This window comes from Protopterus annectens, chromosome 1.part1 (assembly GCF_019279795.1).
Source record: "Protopterus annectens isolate FY-2018-M chromosome 1.part1, PAN1.0, whole genome shotgun sequence".
NCBI classification, from domain to species: Eukaryota; Metazoa; Chordata; order Ceratodontiformes; family Protopteridae; genus Protopterus; species Protopterus annectens.
Window position 1 is genome coordinate 593,022,223 of NC_056726.1, and position 19,685 is coordinate 593,041,907.

At 39.5% G+C, this 19,685-nt stretch overlaps 1 protein-coding gene across 2 annotated transcripts in view; it reads left to right on the forward strand.

The window, feature by feature from the left end:
• The window catches only part of LOC122806471 (TRPM8 channel-associated factor homolog), a 653,565-nt gene that overhangs the window by 192,219 nt on the left and 441,661 nt on the right, over nt 1-19,685 (forward strand). For both annotated transcript variants that reach the window (XM_044076949.1, XM_044076942.1), the window contains exon 2: nt 9,571-10,210. In XM_044076949.1, the coding sequence (XP_043932884.1) occupies nt 9,591-10,210 (620 nt within the window). In that variant the 5' untranslated portion in view covers nt 9,571-9,590. The remainder of the gene's footprint in view (nt 1-9,570; nt 10,211-19,685) is intronic.

Sequence of the window (19,685 nt, forward strand, 5' to 3'; positions counted from 1 at the left end):
TAACATAATAATGAAAAGTAAGATATCTATGACTGTATGACGATAATGGAAAGGAATGCAAATCTGTACACTATAAATATGCAAATATGTAAGTTTGTAAATAGGATTGTGCACAGTGTTTTTTTATATATATAAGGAACTCCTACTCTGTTTGATAGGTCTTGTGGAATCATTAACATCCATCTGAGATACCACCAACTCAAGCAGATGAGGGCTCAATTTAACATCTCATCTGAAGGACAGAACCCCCTTATGCCACACTACAATGTCAGCAACTGATTTACCTGGTATGGGAATATAACCCACTGCCTCCTGTACCAAAGGAGGGTGTACTACCTGTTACACCACTTACATGGCATCTTTAATAAGAGTTGTGCAAGGTATCCTGTCAGAAATGCATCTTTACCTGAGGATCTGCCTATAAGTTTAGGTTTTGTGACTGATTTGATCATGCTGTAAAAGGTCAGAGTTATTACACCGTTCAGTGATGAGGTCACATGAAATTATAGCCTCAGCTTTAAAATTTTTAGTTACGCAGTGAGTCATCTCTCTTATTTAAATTTTAGAAGAAGTTATATGGGATGTGTATATAACAGACCTTTAGAAATTATATTGGCCCAGCCTTTGAGTGCTCAGTTGATATGTAATTATATCCACACCCTTAAAGTTTTTAGTTACCCAGTGAATCTTCTCTCTTATGCAAGGTTTAGAACAAAGTACATACTATGCATGTGTAAGACTTTTAGTAATTATATTCGCCTATTTGGTACATAAAGTGCCAATACATTATAACCTCGTAATGGAAGAAATTGTATAGGATCATGATAACAGGTAAGTGTGCCTTTAACCAAAATGACAAGTCTACTAGCCTTTTTATGTTTTACCATTTTAAGTAAGATATAATCTGCATTTGATAATTCTGAGTCAGTCACATTTTTCAGTCAAGTCTAAAACAGAAAAACCTACAGGTTATGAATGTTCCATCTTGTTGCACATATTCTTACCATTAACATACTGAAATGCAAGGTATCATTCGGTTTGCCAGGCTTGGTCAGCTGTGTCAGCTAGTTTCAAATTACGTATAATAGGACCCAGGTTTTGATGGCTCTGCTATGTCTGCTGAAGCACTCAGCTGCAACTCCTTGAAACTCAACACTTCAAACACACAAAAGCTTTGAATTCATATACTCAAAACTGTACAATCTGAGAAGGCAACAGAAAAATAGATTAAAAGTACTTTTTGTGTGGGCAAGCACCCTTTACACTCAGTGCGGGGCACTTCTCCTGTATACCTTTTGGCTTTATTATTCTCATTCATAAGACACTGCGCACTGAAGAAAGATTGATCAGCTAAATATGAAACAAATGAAATACATGGTACACTGGCAGGAAAAAAGCATTTCTTTGACATTGCTCCAATAAAGAGCAAGCAAGCAAAAATGAGCATTAAATTGCATGAGTGATAAAGTTCATAGGTTCATAGGTAGGTACTAGGCTATCAGCCCAAGGGCCTAAGTAATCCTAGCCAACAAGGTAACCTAACTTACCACACCCAAGAAAGTTCATTTCCTGTGCCCCTGTTGAGCAGAGCCACAGAAGTGATCCCCGGGGTGAATTTCTTTGTTCCCATCCACTCATCAAGATTTTTCTTGAAGAGTGCTAATGAGGAACTTTGATTGACATAGATGGGTAGCTTGTTCCAGAGTATAGGAAGTCTCTGCGACAGGAATCTATCCCTCCAGCATGTCTTGTTTATTGTGGTGACATGGTTTAGGTCCCTAGAGCATGTAGCTTGGAGGGATTGGGATTTCTTAAGGTGTAGCATGTCCAACAGCTCTGGGTATAACATAGCTTTATGTGTTAGGCAGAGATCTCCTCAGAATAGGTGATATGCTACAGAGTAAAGCTGGAGTTTTTTGAGATGGTCAGTGTAGGGCATCTGTTTGAGGCCAGTAATCCTCTCTGTGAGGTACTTCTGTGGCCTTTCCAGCAGCTGCAGATGTCTTGTGAGGTACATTCCAAAAGGGGCAGTGTGCTCTATAATGAGTCTAATGAGTGGCATGTAGAGGGGAACAATGACCTCTTTTTTCCTGGATGAGAACCCTTTTGTGATGAGGTGTGCCACATAGAAGGATTTCCTGACTACTTTGGTGATGTGATTATCAAAGTAGAGACTGCTGTCCACCTGGGTCCCAAGGTCTCTTATCACAAATTTGGCATTAAATAAACTGCTGTTTATGTGGTAGTGCATAGATACAGAGTTTTTACAAAAGGGGATGACAATGCACATTTTGGCATTGAGCTTGAGGCCATTCCTCTGACACCAGACATCTGTCTCAGTGAGGCCCTTCTGTAGGATGTCCACATCATTTGGGGAATCGACTATGGCTCCTAGTTTGTAGTCATCTGTAAACTTCATTAGCCAGAGGCATTCTGTGTTAGCCTGTACTTCAGAGAAGTAGATACCAAACAGGAGAGGTCCCAGGACTGAACCCTGTGATACTCCACTTGTCACTGGTTTGAAGTCAGATTTGGAGTCTGCAACTTTTACAATGTGGATTCTGTCAGTGAGCTAGTTGGCAACCCATCTTGTGATGTAGGGATTTATACCTAGTTTAGTGAGTTTAGCTATAATTCCAGAATGGGGGATGGTGTTGAAAGCCTTGGCGAGGTCAAGATAGGCTGTGTGAACCACCTTACCCTCGTCTATGACTTTAGTGACTACCTCTAAAAAGTTGATCAGGTTCAGAAGGCATGATCTGCCTTTCTCAAATCCAAACTGGGTGGGGTTCAGAGTTTGGAGGTTACCAATGTCTTTGTTTATGAGTTCCATGATGATACGTTCCATGGCCTTGCAGAACAGGCTCGTCAGGCTAACAGGGCGATAGTTTCCAGGATCAGTGGTCGCTCCCCCTTTGCAGAGTGGGATAACTGCTGCTGTGCTCCATTCAGTGGGCACAAAGCCTGATGTGAGACTATGATTGAACATGGTGCTTAGGTGGGAGCCAGTTCATTCTGAAGTTTGTATAAAACACAGCCTGGGACGTTGTCCGGTCCCATGGATGCTGTGTTTTTGGTTTTAGAGAGTGCAGCTTTTACCTGTATAGATGTGATTACAGGGACTCTGCATTCTTCCTGTATAGATATGGGCCCTTTATGGGGTGAGAGGGGGGTAAAGTTAGCACTGAACCTATCTGCCAGGATGTTGGCAATATCAGTTGGTTCTGTAATTTTTGTGCAGTTGTGCTGTAACTCAGAGCAGATCTGGGTGTTGCCATTGAGAATCTTGACACAGCTATAGAATGCTTTGTGGTTGCCCTTAGAATCATTAGCAATTTTGTTTTCGTAGCTAGCTTTGGAGGATCTTATAAGGGATCTCCGCTTCTTACTGAGGCTGACCAGGGAGCTCCTCCACTCATGGGATTTTACTCTCTTTTACAACAGTTTCTTCCTTCTGTTGTAGAGTTTGTTTATGGCAGGGGACCACCAGATTGGCTTCCTTTTTTTGGAGGATAGGTCTTGGTTCTGTTTGGGATAGCACAATCCATGCATTAGTGTAAGTGCTTATAGAGTGCATTTATGTAGGATTCAGCAGTCATAACTGTATTGCCCATCTGCATGGGTGTCATGAAGTTCGCCACTTCTGTCTTAAGAAGCATGAAGTTGGCTTTGGAGAAATTTTTTACCGTGGTTTCCTTAATGGTGGGTGGGGATGTGATGCAGATATCTAGGGTGATTAGCTTATGATCGGATCTGACCAATGAGGAGTTGACTTCAGGTGTGGAACACCGGTCACTCATGTTGGTAATGACTAGGTCTAGGATATTGTTGCCCCTGGTGGGGGTGTGGATACGTTGATCCAGAGCATTGGAATTTATGAATTCCAGAAAGGAGTTGCTACATGAGTAGTTTTCCCATTTAATGGTGGAGTAGTTGAAATCGCCCATTATTAGGGGATTTGGTTGAACCCTAATATTTTCCAGTATATCAAGAAAAGAGGAGTGGGAATCCTGGGGCATGGTGGGGGATCTGTAGCAAGCAATAATTTGGATTGCATTTTTACCCAGAGTTAGTTGCACTTGGATAACCTTGGATGCATTATGCTGCGCAACTAGCGTGGAGGTGTGGATATCCTTAATAAATATGGACACACCTCCACCTTTGGTGTTCTGATCCAGGTTAGATGGCTGGAAAGTGTGGTATGAGTTACAGCCTGGTAATGCAGGGGTGTTCTCTAGAGCCTTAAACCAGGACTCAGTCACTGCACAGATATCTATGTTCTCCATTTTAAGGAGTGCCTCGAGTGAGTGCATTTTGAGATTTAGACTTCTAGCACTGAGTAGCAGTACCCTCAGTTTTTGCTTGCTTATTCCTGTTACGGTGGTGAATTTGTCCTTTGAACCTTGCCTAAAAAAGGCACTATAGGGGCAGCAAGACCCTTAGCCAGTATCCAGAATCCCAGGGGCGACAGTTGCAGGCCATCTCTGGCAAAGCATCATGGTCTGTCGACCATGTCGTCCCAGGCAGACAGATACTGGATCCCCTTAGAATGACAACAGAAACTTAGCCAATTGTTGAAGTCAATGATTTTGTCTTTGTACTGCGGTATCATTCTGGGCGATGGCAGGATGCTACTCAGGGCTAGGGTAATACCTGCCTGGTCTACAAGATTGCAGAGCTCTTCCATGTCTCTTTTCATGTAGTCCAGGGAGGTACATCTCAGGTCATTGACATCAACATGGACAATGACAGAGTCATATTTGTACTTGTTGTGGAGTGTCCTGAGTGCATGGGTTATGTGGCGGATCCTGGCACCTGACAGGCAGCTGACAGTAACCTTCTCTTTGTTTAGCATGGTGAGTGGTACATCAGTGTGCCTGACTATAGAGTCGCCTATGACTAGTGTGTTGGGTACACTGTTTTGCCTTATGGGCTGTGGCTTATTGGCACACTGAGGCTGTGAGCTATGTGTCATTTGGGTTGTGTTGGGGGGGTGGAGGTTGCTTCATTTCTGCTTTGGAGGTCTCTGTTTCTTGTGCAGATTATTATTGAGAGCCTCTGTGAATGTTTTTGTGTTTCTATGTGTGGATTTTGGTGGTGTAGGTTTAGTGGGGCTGTGTGATGAGTGTGGTGTGGTGCAAGTGTTTACCTTCTCCTCTTGACTGTCAAGTTCAGTCTTGGTTGGAGAGAACTTTACCTCCAGTCTGGCTAGATAAGTGCATCTTTCACAGGTTGTGGTGTTGGGTGGTAGGAGTAGAGGGTTGTCTGTGTACATGAGGCAATGGCTACATTGCCCCAAGATGCCCAGATTCATCAGGTTCCTATTACGTGATCACAGATGCATTCTGTCAAATGCGTCTTGATCAAACATAAAAGAACGAAAAGGCAAGATAGCGAAGTGGCTTTTAAGCAAATTCTTATCCTGGGAAAGAATTTGCTTGGCTGCTTCCATTACTTTGCCATTTTCAGTAGTGTAGTGCGATCTCGGAGTTGGTATATTTAAGTAGGGGGGTGGGGGCACAGCCCCCCACATTGGGGGTATGGGACATGAAGCCCCCACTTTATGTAATATTTTAAAGGGGTTTTTTTTGTTTTGTTTTTCGGAACAGTGAAAAAAATCGCTGTTCTGAGGTTTCCACATTGTAAGCTTTCACTTACATGGGGTCAGTTAATCACCATTCACTTTTTTAAGCATTCTATGGTGTAATATAGACCTGATTCATCAGATAGACAGGAAAGAACACTGGGAGCTGACCCTTGGACATGCCTGAATAAAAAACTACTTTTCTCTAGACAAGTAAGAAAAGTGAGTATAAGAGCTGTTTTTCTCTAAGCAAGTGAGAAAGTAAGTACACAAACTGTATTCCTCTAAGTAAAGAAGAAGATTGAGTGCTTATTTAGTGCTAACAACAAGTTCTGAACAAGTGCTGAGCAGGAATAAGCAAATTCAAGTGCTAAAACTAAGAATATGTACCTGGATCTTGTGGTAGATAGGCTACCTAGTGCTTACCACTCCCACTGATAAGCTAGAAGTCTTCCCTCCAACACAGAAAGGCTTGGGGGAGCTCAGAAGCTTACAAGCAGTCTTGGATACAGCAAATCTGTATCTTGACTAGACTAGTTACAGGAAAAGTGGAAAACAAGCGCAAACATGGGCTTTTAAACCAGAAGGTTGAAAGAGATGGAAAAACTGCCCAGACAACCAATAAACTACAATTTCTGGGCCAGAAACCACTCTTGTGGTAGATAGGCTACCTAGTGCTTATCACTCCCACTTGTAAGCTAGAAAGCTTCCCTCCGACACAGAAAGGCTTGGGGGGCTCAGAAGCTTACAAACAGTCCCAGATACAGCAAATCTGTATCTGGACTAGACTAGTTTCAGGAAAGATGGGAAACAAGTGCAAATGGGGGCTTTTAAACCAGTAAGTTAAAAGAGATGTAAAAACTGCCAAACGGCCAATAAACTACAATTTCTGGGCCAGAAACCACTCTTGTGCTAGATAGGCTACCTAGTGCTTATCACTCCCACTGATAAGCTAGAAAGCTTCCCTCCAACACAGAAAGGCTTAGGGGGCTCAGAAGCTTACAGACAGTCCTGGATACAGCAAATCTGTATCTGGACTAGACTAGTTACAGGAAAGGTGGGAAATAAGCACAAACATGGGCCTTTAAACCAGAAAATTGAAAGAGATGGAAAAACTGCCAAACGGCTAATAAACTACAATTTCTGGGCCAGAAACCACTCCAGTGGTAGATAGGCTATCTAGTGCTTACCACTTTCACTGATAAGCTAGAAGGCTTCCCTCCAACACAGAAAGGTTTGGCGGGCTCAGAAGCTTAGAAACAGTCCTTGATACAGTAAATCTGTATCTGGACTAGACTAGTTACAGGAAAGGTGAAAAATAAGAGCAAACGCAGGCTTTTAAACCAGAAAGTTGAAAGAGATGGAAAAGCTGCCCAAACAGCCAATAAGGCAGATGTGACTCAATCAGTAAATGATCACTAGTACCTTTTTGGATGAATATCACCATTATAGAACAGTCCAAAAAGGCAATTTGCTATTCATTTATTTATTTATATAGAAATGTTTGTCTTTGTTTATTTATTTATTTTTGTTAACCAAGAGATTGAAATTGAAAAAGCTCATTTAGTTTGGAATGTTTTGGGGAAAAATCTTTGAAAATATAGGGATTTTCCACTGAAATCAGTTTGTTACCTAGTCATTGGGATGTACAACTTTTAATTTAGAAACATATTTATTACAGTGTACAAGGTGTATGCTTCCTGCAAAGTGTTATTTCTTTATTTCCCTTTGTTATGCAAAGCTTGTGATTTGCATTTATTTTCCTCTATATTCAGCATTATTTCAAAATTTTGAGTTTCAGAGTCCATAGCTTTTGGGGATTTTGATGCATTCCAAGAGGGCCTGTCCCAAACAAATAACTGATATCAAAACCATGGACTAAAACTATATAGCCAAAAGTGTATCATCATATCCTCTGGCAAGCATGACTTCACTTGAAGCTATCACATTGACAATACATCTTAGGGATCATGGAACATATGGCAACAATGAAATGTCCTTTAGTCACCATGTACCTACTATTATAATGAAGTCCTTATTCATTGCACAGCTTATATCCAAAGATATTGCATCAAAAATCTAGGATTGTAATCCTTTCACTATACTCAGAACTGATATGGCAACTCATTTAGTATAATGCTCCTTTCCGTATGTATCTGTGCAAACACTTGTCTTAACTGGAAGAAATGTAATGCCATCTCACTAAATCAGTCAGCAGCCTCAACTGTAAAATCTTTGCAGATCATCTCAATGTCCTGTCCCTCTTCTCAGTACCACACAGTCTAATGAGAAATATCTGATGTAAAACAATCCACTTATGCTCAAATGGTGAGTTTTAAAAAAGGCCAAAACATGGCATGTCTACAGCTGGTGGGTTTGCATTTATTGTTCTGAATGTACCAATACAGACTTAAAAAGTAAAAAGTATTAGGCATTCAAAAGCCATGTAGTTGAAGCACTGTTATGTCCTTAAGGGGTCATTTGTGTATATCCCATTGGCCTCCACCACAGGTGGTTTGAGATATTACACAGTGATGACTCTACCTTGGCTGGGTCTTTCTTGCAGTTTTTTCAGAACAGAGATACCTTGGACTTATTCTTGACTCATCTCTTTCCTGTGCACATATAAACACACACACACACACACACACACACACACACACACACACACACACACACACACACACACACACACAAAATATAGGCAACAAGTTCTCACTCAACTGAAAGATCATTCACATTCTCTCCCCAAAACACCATATATCTATTGCCAAAACATTTTAATACCTAAACTCAAGTACAATCTTCCTTTTATTGTCTTGCACTCAGCAAAGAATGCCCAAAGAGAACAAATGGTAAAAAACAAAATATGAAAATTCATACTATTAGCAGACCCCTTATTTTATCACTGTAAGTTACTAGAAAATGCCGACTGTCTCTCAGTAACTAGCATGACTTTCTCCTGGGCACACTGATTTTCAAGGTTCAAAAACAAGGTTACTGTCCCCCACTAGAAAGGAAACTCCCTATTCAAGAAATCTTATATGACCTTAGATGCACACAAGACAGCTCCCTCTCTTCGGTATGCTCACCACTCAAATCCACACTGCGTGAAAGAGTTTCTCCATACCAGGGCCTGCAACCTGGTGTCATCTACCTTATAAAGTCAAAAACAAGAATCCAGTGAAAATTTTAAAAAAAAAGCAATTAAGGAATATCTCCTTACTGAATTCTTTTGCAGCTGTTATCTGGCTAATGGTTAATGCCTATTTCATTTTTGCCATTGAATTAATCACCCTCATTGTACTTTATACATATTTTGGCACAAATTAATGTAAATACTGCTAATGTAACTTTTTTACTTAAAAATGCATTCCATTCAGACTGATTATATAATGTTCTATGAGCCTGAGTCATGACCAAAAAGTGTCAGTAGACCAATTCACCCACATGGTCATCAAATTGTAAATAACTAAATAATAATAGGGTAGGTGCCGTGTTCAGAATTTTTGGAATGTCAGATAAAAGTTATCACTGTTAAGATGGGACATGAGAGTTAATAGTTATTAAATGCATTCTAAGGAGTTCACTATAGATAATAAAAAGATAAGGGAGTGAGGAAGGCTTGTTTCTGTTCCATTTTTTATATACATTAGTTGATAGCTATGTAGATAGCTAAGTAGATGGCTTTAAATATTTAACTGTAGCGTAGTTTGTGAATTTATTTGAAAATTCAAATATAGATGTGTAGTATAAGTATTATCAATTATATTTTGATTATAACCCAGGAATGTGTAAAAGCGTTTAAGGGAGCGTGCCTGAACAGCCATATATAAGCTAAGCTGTGCTTTTCAATGAAATGAAGTTTACCTATTAATCATAAATTTCACTTGACAATGTCATTTGTTGTATATTAAGGCATGTAATCCTTTAAAAACACTATAAATGAAGTAGCTGATCATTAAACTATCCTTGTTTCATTATAGGTACAAGACCCTGCTGGAAGATGGATCATAAAGCAGTATACAAACAAGTGGTGAAGGAAGTTGAATGTTTTGACTTTAGTGGGAGTTGCAGTCCATGTGACATAATGATAATGGGAGAAAATGCATTCCCTCTTGTGGTAAATAGAAAAGGTCACATTTTGGTTGCTGCTTCATGTTACGGCGATGGAAAGATTGTGGCTATAGGCCATGAAGCATACTTAAACAATCCCAAGTTTTTCACTTTTATTAGAAATGTTATTGAATGGATGAATCCAATGCAAGCTGGTTCAATTGGAATTCAGAGTTGCTTTGATAACTTGTTTAAAGATCTCTGCAAAAAAAATCTTAATGTCAGTTCACTCACATGTTTCAATGACTCTATCAGCGTTTACTGCACAAATGCATATTTTGATAAAAATCAAGCTCGAGACTTGGTAAAATTTGTAAAAGGAGGCGGAGGCTTGATAATAGGAGGCCAAGCTTGGCACTGGTCTCAGAACAATTGTAGTAAAAAAGCCTTATTTTCATTTCCTGGGAACAAGGTAACACGAGTAGCAGGCATACATTTTACACCAACAATTGCTGAAAACGGAATAATTTATGTCGGTGAAGAAATACCAGCTATTCCAATGCTTTCATCGTGAGTATTTTTGTCTTAGTGTGATATATGCAGTAACATATTTTTTTCATTTTTACCTTAGTATATGGGACTTTGCTTAGTTGATTCACTTCATGCTCAGTTTGGCTCCCACTAACAAAACCTTGAATGACAGTGGATACAAATACAGGTATCTAACATATCTTAAAATGACCATGTACTCACTGTTGTTAATAGGTTAGACACATGATGTAACAATAACAAGATCAAGGGAAATTCATTAATAAAATGCCACTTGTAACACATGTTGGATAAAACAACTATTAACTTTAATAACAGTAAGCGCTTCTGTCATACAGATGTACCGTGCATCTAGAATTCGTCAGCCACCTACTGGAGCTTACAACACAGGAAATGTTGCATGGCACAATTCTCTAAAGCTAAAGCTTAGTGTCCCATTAGGAAGTGACTCTGAGTGTATTTCAGAATGCCAAAACTGTGACCTTCATTTTCGAATACCTCCTTTTATTCTGAGTATGATTCAGGATATTTATGGAACAGGAGTTCAAGACATGGGATAATTAATGAGACATGAAGAACATAAAGAAAACAAATTGATCTCATGCAGGACCATAGTACCTGTCCACTAAATAATAGATTTGAAAGTGATAGCATTGGGGAAATGACCAGGTTTATCAAAAGTTTTCTTCTATTTTGTACTTAGCACTATGGAGTGGAAAGCAATGCACATGGAAGTATTTAATAGTGATTCAAACACATAATACTGCTCTGTAGTCAGTATGTATCAGTTTTGTGAATGAGTTTGAGTTGAATAATTCTTGACCCTTGATTTCATTGCTTGCTCCAACCCTGAATTCATAGCAGTTAAGATCATGTAGAGGACAGAACTCCTTACTTTCAATGTTTGTTAAAAATAATGAAGTACAGAACATATTGACACTGAGTAATGGATTTTTGACCTTGGAAACAATACGAGATTGATTTAATGACATCTGTAGCTGTTTGGCTCAGACTGAAAGCAAGAACAGAAATAGGTATAGATTAAAATCTAAAATATTATGACACAGTATAATAAACATTGTGCTGATTTACAAGCAGTTTTGAACAGATTACACAAAAATTTACAAAGAAACTAAAAATTAGAGAGAGAGAGAAATTATGTGCAATGGTGAAGAAAGTATTGAACAGATGAAGCTCCTGAGGCGTCTGGCTGTTAATTAAATATGTCTGTAGAGTATAAAGTATTAAGTCAAAAATTTCATTCAAGAAATGGCAAAGGCATTTTGGAAATGTATAGGATTAGTGAGCCATAAGCAACATAAAAGTTAGGTGCCTGACTTAGATGGACTTACTGAAAAGTATTTAAGGAATTTTTACAGAGTAATCAAAGTAACTACCTGCCTTTACAATCTAGTAGGCTGACTTGTTTGTGTGCCATACCTCTCAACTGTACAGTTTTTCACAAAATGTCCAGATTTATGCCTCATATTGTTGGTCCATTTTTCATAAAAATGTGGCCTTCTGGCAAATTAGTGGCAGCTCATTAAAGATTAAATTCAGAAAGTAAAGACAGGCATTTGAGTTTCAGACTTCATACCTGTAATTCTGTCAACTTTCTAAGTTTGTAAGAGCAATACTTAAAAATTCTCCCTATTTTTGGGCCTTTGTCCTACTTTTAATTATGGCTTTGTCCAGATTTCTTGCTCTAAGAGGTTGAAAGGTATGTTTGTGTCTATTTCATAAAGAAAGATTGCCTCAGTCTTAGCTATTGTCATCTATTAGCACTATAGTTTACTGAAATGTTTGAACACATTATTGGGTGTAGCCAGTTGTGATAATCTGACATGTTAGGTTTTGTGAATACTTGCTATTTTCTGCATCAGAAAGTAACTTCAACTCATGCCTTTTTGTTATGCTATCTTACTGAAAACATATTTAGAAATAGGAAGGTAAACATTTTATACTCTTGGAAGGTTTTATTCCAACCTTTCATAAGGTAGATAAATTTAGCAATCATGATGTAGCTAATGGATATAGCATGTAACCTGAACTAATACATATGGTTTACATGTTACACTGAATTATCATGCTGCAGGTTACATTTTACATTTTGCAACATAACTCAAGAGTACTAAATTAAAAAAATATTTATATTTTTTGCAGAAGGACATGTCCCCTGCACTGCCATATGGGACGATCCCCCCTGCACAGACACACTCACACCCTTGCTTTAATATACAAACTTATGGTTATTCAACAGTGGGCAAAACTGAAATCTCCTACTGCAATGAACACCAATCCAACACAGTACAAATAGAACAGCTTTCAATGAACTGCATTGAAATACAACAAAATGCTGCTCATTCAGTCTGCACACACACTGATATATAGGATAATCACTGTAGAGTATTAGAGCACTTGATGTAAACACATGCTGAAAGTTAGGGCATGGTATGAGGACACTGGCTCTAGGAGGGTTACATAAAGGAGGTGCCTTTATTAACCCTGGGAATTACAGGCCTATGAGTATCAGTACTATAATTTACAATGTTGTGAAATGCATTATAGTTGAACTAATAAACAATGATACCAGTGACCTTATATCCCTGGGTACACACCAGTTTGGCTATGTAAAATGCAGGCCATGTATGCACAGCCTGGGTGAGTTTTTTAAAAAAGTTACTTAGCTATGGACCCACCCTGGAGCTTGCCAAGGCCTTCAGTACAATCTTCCTATTACTAACAAACTCTACAAACTCGCCATTAACCCATACATAATGCAATGCACAGGTAACTGACCACCTGACAGAACCCATATCATTAAAATCTGGGGTGCTTTCTCCAGAAAGAACAGCATCACCAGTGATGTCCTACAGAGCTCTGTCCTGGGTGCCCTTGTCTTTGGAATATACTTCTGTGCCATGAAAGCTGATATTGGAGAACTACAGCTGATTGCAAACTTGGAGCAGTTCTGAAATTTGATTCTGATACTCAAATTTTCCAACAAGGGCTAGACCAAACAAATGTTGGGTGTGTACATCATGTGCTTTCTACTCAAGTCCAAGAAATGCAGCATAGTTTATTTTGATAAATCTGCCATTACTAGGACTAACCATACATATAGTGTTCACTTAAATCTGACACAGTCATTGGGGACTTACCTATGTTAATATTTGACTCTCTTTTGATCACAATATCTCTGTGTTGGTTATAAAATGCTTCACTTATTATTTGCTGTGTCTTTTCATAGGATCATAGTTTAGGTTCATAGATTAGTACTAGGCTAATTGCCCTTGTGGGCCATTTTAAGCCTAGCCAGTTACCCCATGTGAAAATCAAACCCTGCACCTTGTGTCTGCAAGGTAAATACCTTAACCATTATGTCAACCTCTCACCCTTCAAGGTCCAAAAAAGTTATAGTCCCATTTATCCCTCCATTATTAAGCCCATCTTTGAATATAATGCCCTCTTTGGTACATACTCTGCTAAGGACCTAACCAACTCAATAGATCTCAACATTTCCTCACAAGAATATATCAGGTCTTAGTACTCTTAGCTACTATAAGAAACTAAAAGCTCTGTTTGTCTTCTCAGCATTGTACAGTCTATTATAATTATATAATTATAATATACTATATTATTATTATATTATATTTTAAAATATATATAATACAATATATTATATATTATAATTATATAATTATATTATATAGTTTATTATAATTATAGTCTGGATAATTGGATAGATGGCCACAAATTATCACCTGGGTTATGAGTGCAGGAAAGAGTCTGAGGGGTCTGTTGAAGAAAGTTTGTGTGGAACTTTTCTCCCCAGGCCTCCGCTGAAAATAGGCTCTTAACAGCCCAGTGGACTATCCCAGTAAACAAATGCCAATAAATAAATAAATATGTTTGCACAGAGAAAAGAGTGATCATAAAAAGTCAGCAGAATGCACAAGTTCTCTAGGAAGCTATGACATGCTTTTATTTTTTTCCATGGCTTCAGAACTAAAGAGAACATATTACAGGTAGACAGATTGCACATATTTATATAACTGGAAGTATACAAATTAATATAATGAAGGGTTTCTCACAGCAGTTATTTCAGAAATGTGAAGTTTATCATCCACTGAGAGCTGAATATTGCACCCTTGGACTCCCCTTAAGTGTGGCCTTCTCCTCAGCTGTAACTGCAATTTAAAGGGCATTAAAGAAAGCTTTGGTGAACCTAGAAAATATTCTAGGTAGAGGGTGAAGAGAAAAGGGAGAACATTCCGGCAATCAAAGCAGGGCTTGAGATTTCCAAAGTATGATCAAGTGGTCCATAAACAGGCAAAACAGAAAGGCAGGTCATGTAGTCATTCATGAAAAGCCCATATTGCAAAAGGATAAAGGTATAGAATTAGCTAAAGAATATATATCCACAACATGAATTGCATCATCATAGAAAAGGGCTGTCTGCTTCCAGAGGCTCATTTCAAAAGGAAGACAGATTCAATGTGTTACTGAATATGCCGAACTAAAGCTGCTGCTGTCATTCCCTTTCTGCTTGACTGAGACTCATATTTGCACTGAAAAATCTTCCTAGCCTCTGTGCTGCATACAACATTAGAGCCACTACAATACTTTTGTTTCTATTTGAGTACAACTCTTTGTATGGACTTTGGGAATCCTACCTAGCAGAGGAAGTCATGTCAAAATGCCTGCAGTAGAGATGTATTGGACTTAATTTACATCCTGATATTTCAGCCATCAACCGTGAAGTACATCAAATGAAGAATCATGGATGCAGTTAGAGTTTTTCTGTTATTACAATGTCACGTATCACATTATTTTACTTTCTCTTTTCTGTGCAACTAAAGTGCTGTTTTATATGTATGATCAGGTTCCTTTTTTAACAGAAAGGGTATTCATTTGTTCACCTGACAAAGAATGTGCTTATTTTCCTTTTGAATGTATCCTCACATCATTGATGTGACTGTTGCTCTCTGCTCTTTTTGGAGAGATTGTTTGTTTAGATATCAGCTACAACTGGAATCACAGGAATCATATGAAATTCAAGGATATTCAATGAGGGGCCATGCATGTCTTGTTAATAACTACCCTCAGGCTTTACCAACCTTTTCAAGGAGGGCAAGGCTTGAAATTCCCCAGAATGTATTTTAGGTCACCCATCCGTTTGTCTAAGACATGCAAAGGGAGTCTATTCTACAAGTTGAAATGCTGGGTAATGAAGCTGTTTCTCCATTTAGTTTAGTGTATTACCTGATGTAAATTCTGATCTTTTGTTTTAGTCTTGACTACATTATTTGATACATCAAGAAGGAGGAGGTCTCATATACGTGAGCCCCTGTGGGCACAGATAATAAGGTACAGGCCTCTCTTCAAGAGCCTATATGACATGGTGTACAGAGACAAAAATTCCTGCCTTTCCTGATAACTAAGACTTTTGTGGCCCAATATCCATAGACTGGTTAGACAAGAAAACTCATGGAGCTACTCCAAGTCCAAATTACTGTGGGTAAAAAGGTTCATAGTTCATAGTTTCGTACTAAGCTAACTGCCCTTACGAGCCATTTTAAGCCTAGCCAATTATCCCTTGTGAGACTTGAACCCTGCAACTTGTGTTTATAAAGCAAACAACTTAACCATTAGGCCACCCTTCAGGTCATCATCAGTTACAGGTCCCCTTCCATGATGCACACACAGCTTATTTAGACCTACATGGGACAATTAAGTTATAACCTAACACCCTAGTCATGGGTAACTTCAAATATCCTGCCATTAATTGGGAAACTTATACAAGCCAAACTCATTCACACAAAAGTTCCTGGACTTTGTTAACTCAATTACCATGGAACAGATAGTACACCACCCCAGAAGGGGCTCCAATATTCTAGACCTGGTCCTCACCAATATGAGTGACTGATGCAATGCTTCAAGTGTACAGCCTACATTGGTTAAATCTGACCATAAACCAGTCATTTTTGAAGTAGCAATAGCTCCAGAACTCCCCAAAGGAGACGTCAGGCTAAAAAAATTCACAAAAGCTAACTATAACCTCCTAAGGAAAGTTATAATTGACTTCCAAGCTCCAGTTTCCACAGATGGCATTGACAGCCATACTATCGACTTCCAAGCTCCAGTTTCCACAGATGGCATTGACAGCCATACTAAGGTATACACCGATGCCCTGTATAAACATCTACACAAATGTATAGACATAGCCATGCCAGATAGGATTAAAGCAAAATCCTCAAGAAAAGTTTAATTATCCTGGTAAATGTCCAGCCTTAATAAATTATGCAATAAGCAAAAGAAGCTACTGTCCAAAAATACAAAAGTGAGATCCCAGAACTGGAAGAGTATCCTCCTCAGCCTAAACAAGCAAATAAGGCAACTCATAAAATCTTCAAAGAGCAACTATGATAAACACTTGGTAACCATAGCCAAGGATAACTATAAAGCTTTCTTCAGCTATGTCTGCAACCTAAAAGGTAGGACTCAGATGTGTGCTGAACTAATTGTGGATGGCAACACACACTCACACTGACCTTGTGGAAATTGCAAACCTGCTATTAGACAGGTATGGGGAAAATGTCACTGTCTATCCCTCCCAAGCATACCTCAAACCATGACCTCATCATTTCCTATGCCCTGCATCTCCAAACAGCAAGTCATCAATGCTCTCTCCAAGGCTAAGAACACAGCCTCCATGGGACTAGATGTCATTCCAGAACACAGCCTCCATGGGACTAGATGTCATTCCAGAACACAGCCTCCATGGCACTAGATGGCAATCCAGAACACAGCCTCCATGGGACTAGATGGCATTCCTGAACAGATGGCATTCCAGAACACAGCCTCCATGGGACTAGATGTCATTCCAGAACACAGCCTCCATGGGACTAGATGGCATTCCAGAACACAGCCTCCATGGCACTAGATGGCAATCCAGAACACAGCCTCCATGGGACTAGATGGCATTCCTGAACAGATGGCATTCCAGAACACAGCCTCCATGGGACTAGATGTCATTCCAGAACACAGCCTCCATGGCACTAGATGGCAATCCAGAACACAGCCTCCATGGGACTAGATGGCATTCCTGAACAGATGGCATTCCAGAACACAGCCTCCATGGGACTAGATGTCATTCCAGAACACAGCCTCCATGGGACTAGATGTCATTCCAGAACACAGCCTCCATGGCACTAGATGGCAATCCAGAACACAGCCTCCATGGGACTAGATGGCATTCCTGAACAGATGGCATTCCAGAACACAGCCTCCATGGGACTAGATGGCATTCCAGAACACAGCCTCCATGGCACTAGATGGCATTCCAGACTGCATTCTTAATGGTCTAAAACAACAGCTAGTTGCTCCATAAGGCACCCTATTCAACCAGCCTGAGTACTGGCTTTGTCCCCACTGAATGGAAAACAGTGACTGTTACCACCATCCACAAGGGTAGCTTGACAACAGACCCAGGTAACTATGGACCTATAAGTTTAACCAGCCTTATCTGTAAAGCAATGGAACGGATCATCATGGACCTCATAAATAAGGATATAGGTAACCTCAAACCCTGGATCTTTCCCAGTTTGGTTTTGTAAAGGGCAAGTCATGCCTTCAAGGACATAACCAGAGCCACAGATGAGGGCAAAGCCATGCACACAGCCTATCTTGGCGTGACCAAGTATTTGACACTATCCCACATTTGGGCATCATTGACAAACTAACCAGCTGAATATCAAACTCTATTTTGTCAAGTGGGTAGCAAACTGGCTCACAGATCAACAACACTCAGTCAAATTAGGAGACTTTACCTCTAACAGTATACCTGTCACTAGTGGGATGCCACAAGGCTCAGTGCTGGGCACCCTCTTGACTGGCATATACGTCTCAGAAGTCCAGGCCAATGACTAGTGTCAAAGTCATGGTCTTAAAATAAATGCTAAAAAAATGCATCATCATTCCCTTCAGTGAAAACAATGTCCCTGCTGATTATAAAACAAACAACAATACCCTAAGTGCCAATTCAGTAGTGAGACACCTGGGAACACAAGATGACTGTGACATCAACTTTGACCACCATGTGTCTGTTGTGGTGAGGAAGGCATTAGACAGTACTATAATTCCTCTGTGCTCATTATTCATCAGGTCTGTTATTAAATATAATGCTTCCTTTGGTATGTACAGTACCAGACACCTGCAGCAACTTGAGAGACTTCAGAGATTTCTAAGAAAATTCAAGGTTTCCAGCATATGTCTTATATGGACAGACTGAAGTCACTGTCACTGTACTCAGTAGCATATAGACTACTTAGAGGTGACTTATGTTTGGTTTACAGGGCTATCTTTGACCCAAGCCTAGTGGAAATCCATAAGTCAAATGGGACTAGAGTCACCCATTCCAGGTACCTCAATCTAGCCTGTGACATAAACAAGACCTACTGGAGAGGCAGATACATCTCCACTAATCTTAAATTGGCTTCCAATCCACATCAAGCAGAGTACTTCCATGACCCTGTTTAAGTGCATCCTGGATGACTGGATGAGAAACTGTAAATTTCTGCTGGGGATTGCCCCAGCTTCTTTCCTGGACATGGGTAGTCCTTGCTAGAAAAACCTTGGGAATAAATGATATCTCTTGTTTAGTATTATACTGGGATTTAGCAGCTAGGCTTGTAAAGACCCTTGGGTCAATAGCCTAGTAACACCCTATGAACCTATATACCATTTTTAACTTATTATTTTTGGTGACCCCCCCCACCCATCTGCTATCTATCTACCTATGTATATGTTCTGTTTCCTTTACTATGATGAGCAGGAGACTGGGCATCTTGGTATAGTATCATCCAAATGCCAGATAGATTGTTTCCATGGCCTATGCATTCCCTCACAACTCACATGGCATGCAAGTATGTCACTGTGATTTGTGCACAGGTTACCACACACACAGTCAATGAATCACTCGGTCCTCTTGCCTGTCCCCAAACTGTTACAGTTCCTGAACTTGAGTTCACCACCTCCATCAGAGATTGTAAGCAGGTAGAAGGCACTTTCTGTTGGCATTTGGATTTTGAGCCATAACTAGATGGACTGTTTTTTTTTCCATAGGCTTTCCCTATTACTGAATTGGGTTGTTATTTCTAAAGTCCATTTTCTTGTTGAAATTAATCTTTGCATGCAGTGATATCCCAGATCAATTCAGAAAGGCAATCAAAAGCAGAAAGAATATATTGACAGTGGTGTGGAAGAACAGCTAAAAATGCAAGCAGGTATTATATCTGGAACACAGCAGGATCTGATATAAATCATAGTAATGTTGGTCAATATAACCATAGAACAGCCCAGTTTGTGCCCATATTGAATCAGAGGTGGTCAAAGGTACACAACACAAGTACTGAAGACTTACAGTGGCAATCCAGAAGAAGGAGTTGAAATTCCTGAGATAGGCACTACTGGCATACGAAAATGATTTTTTTAT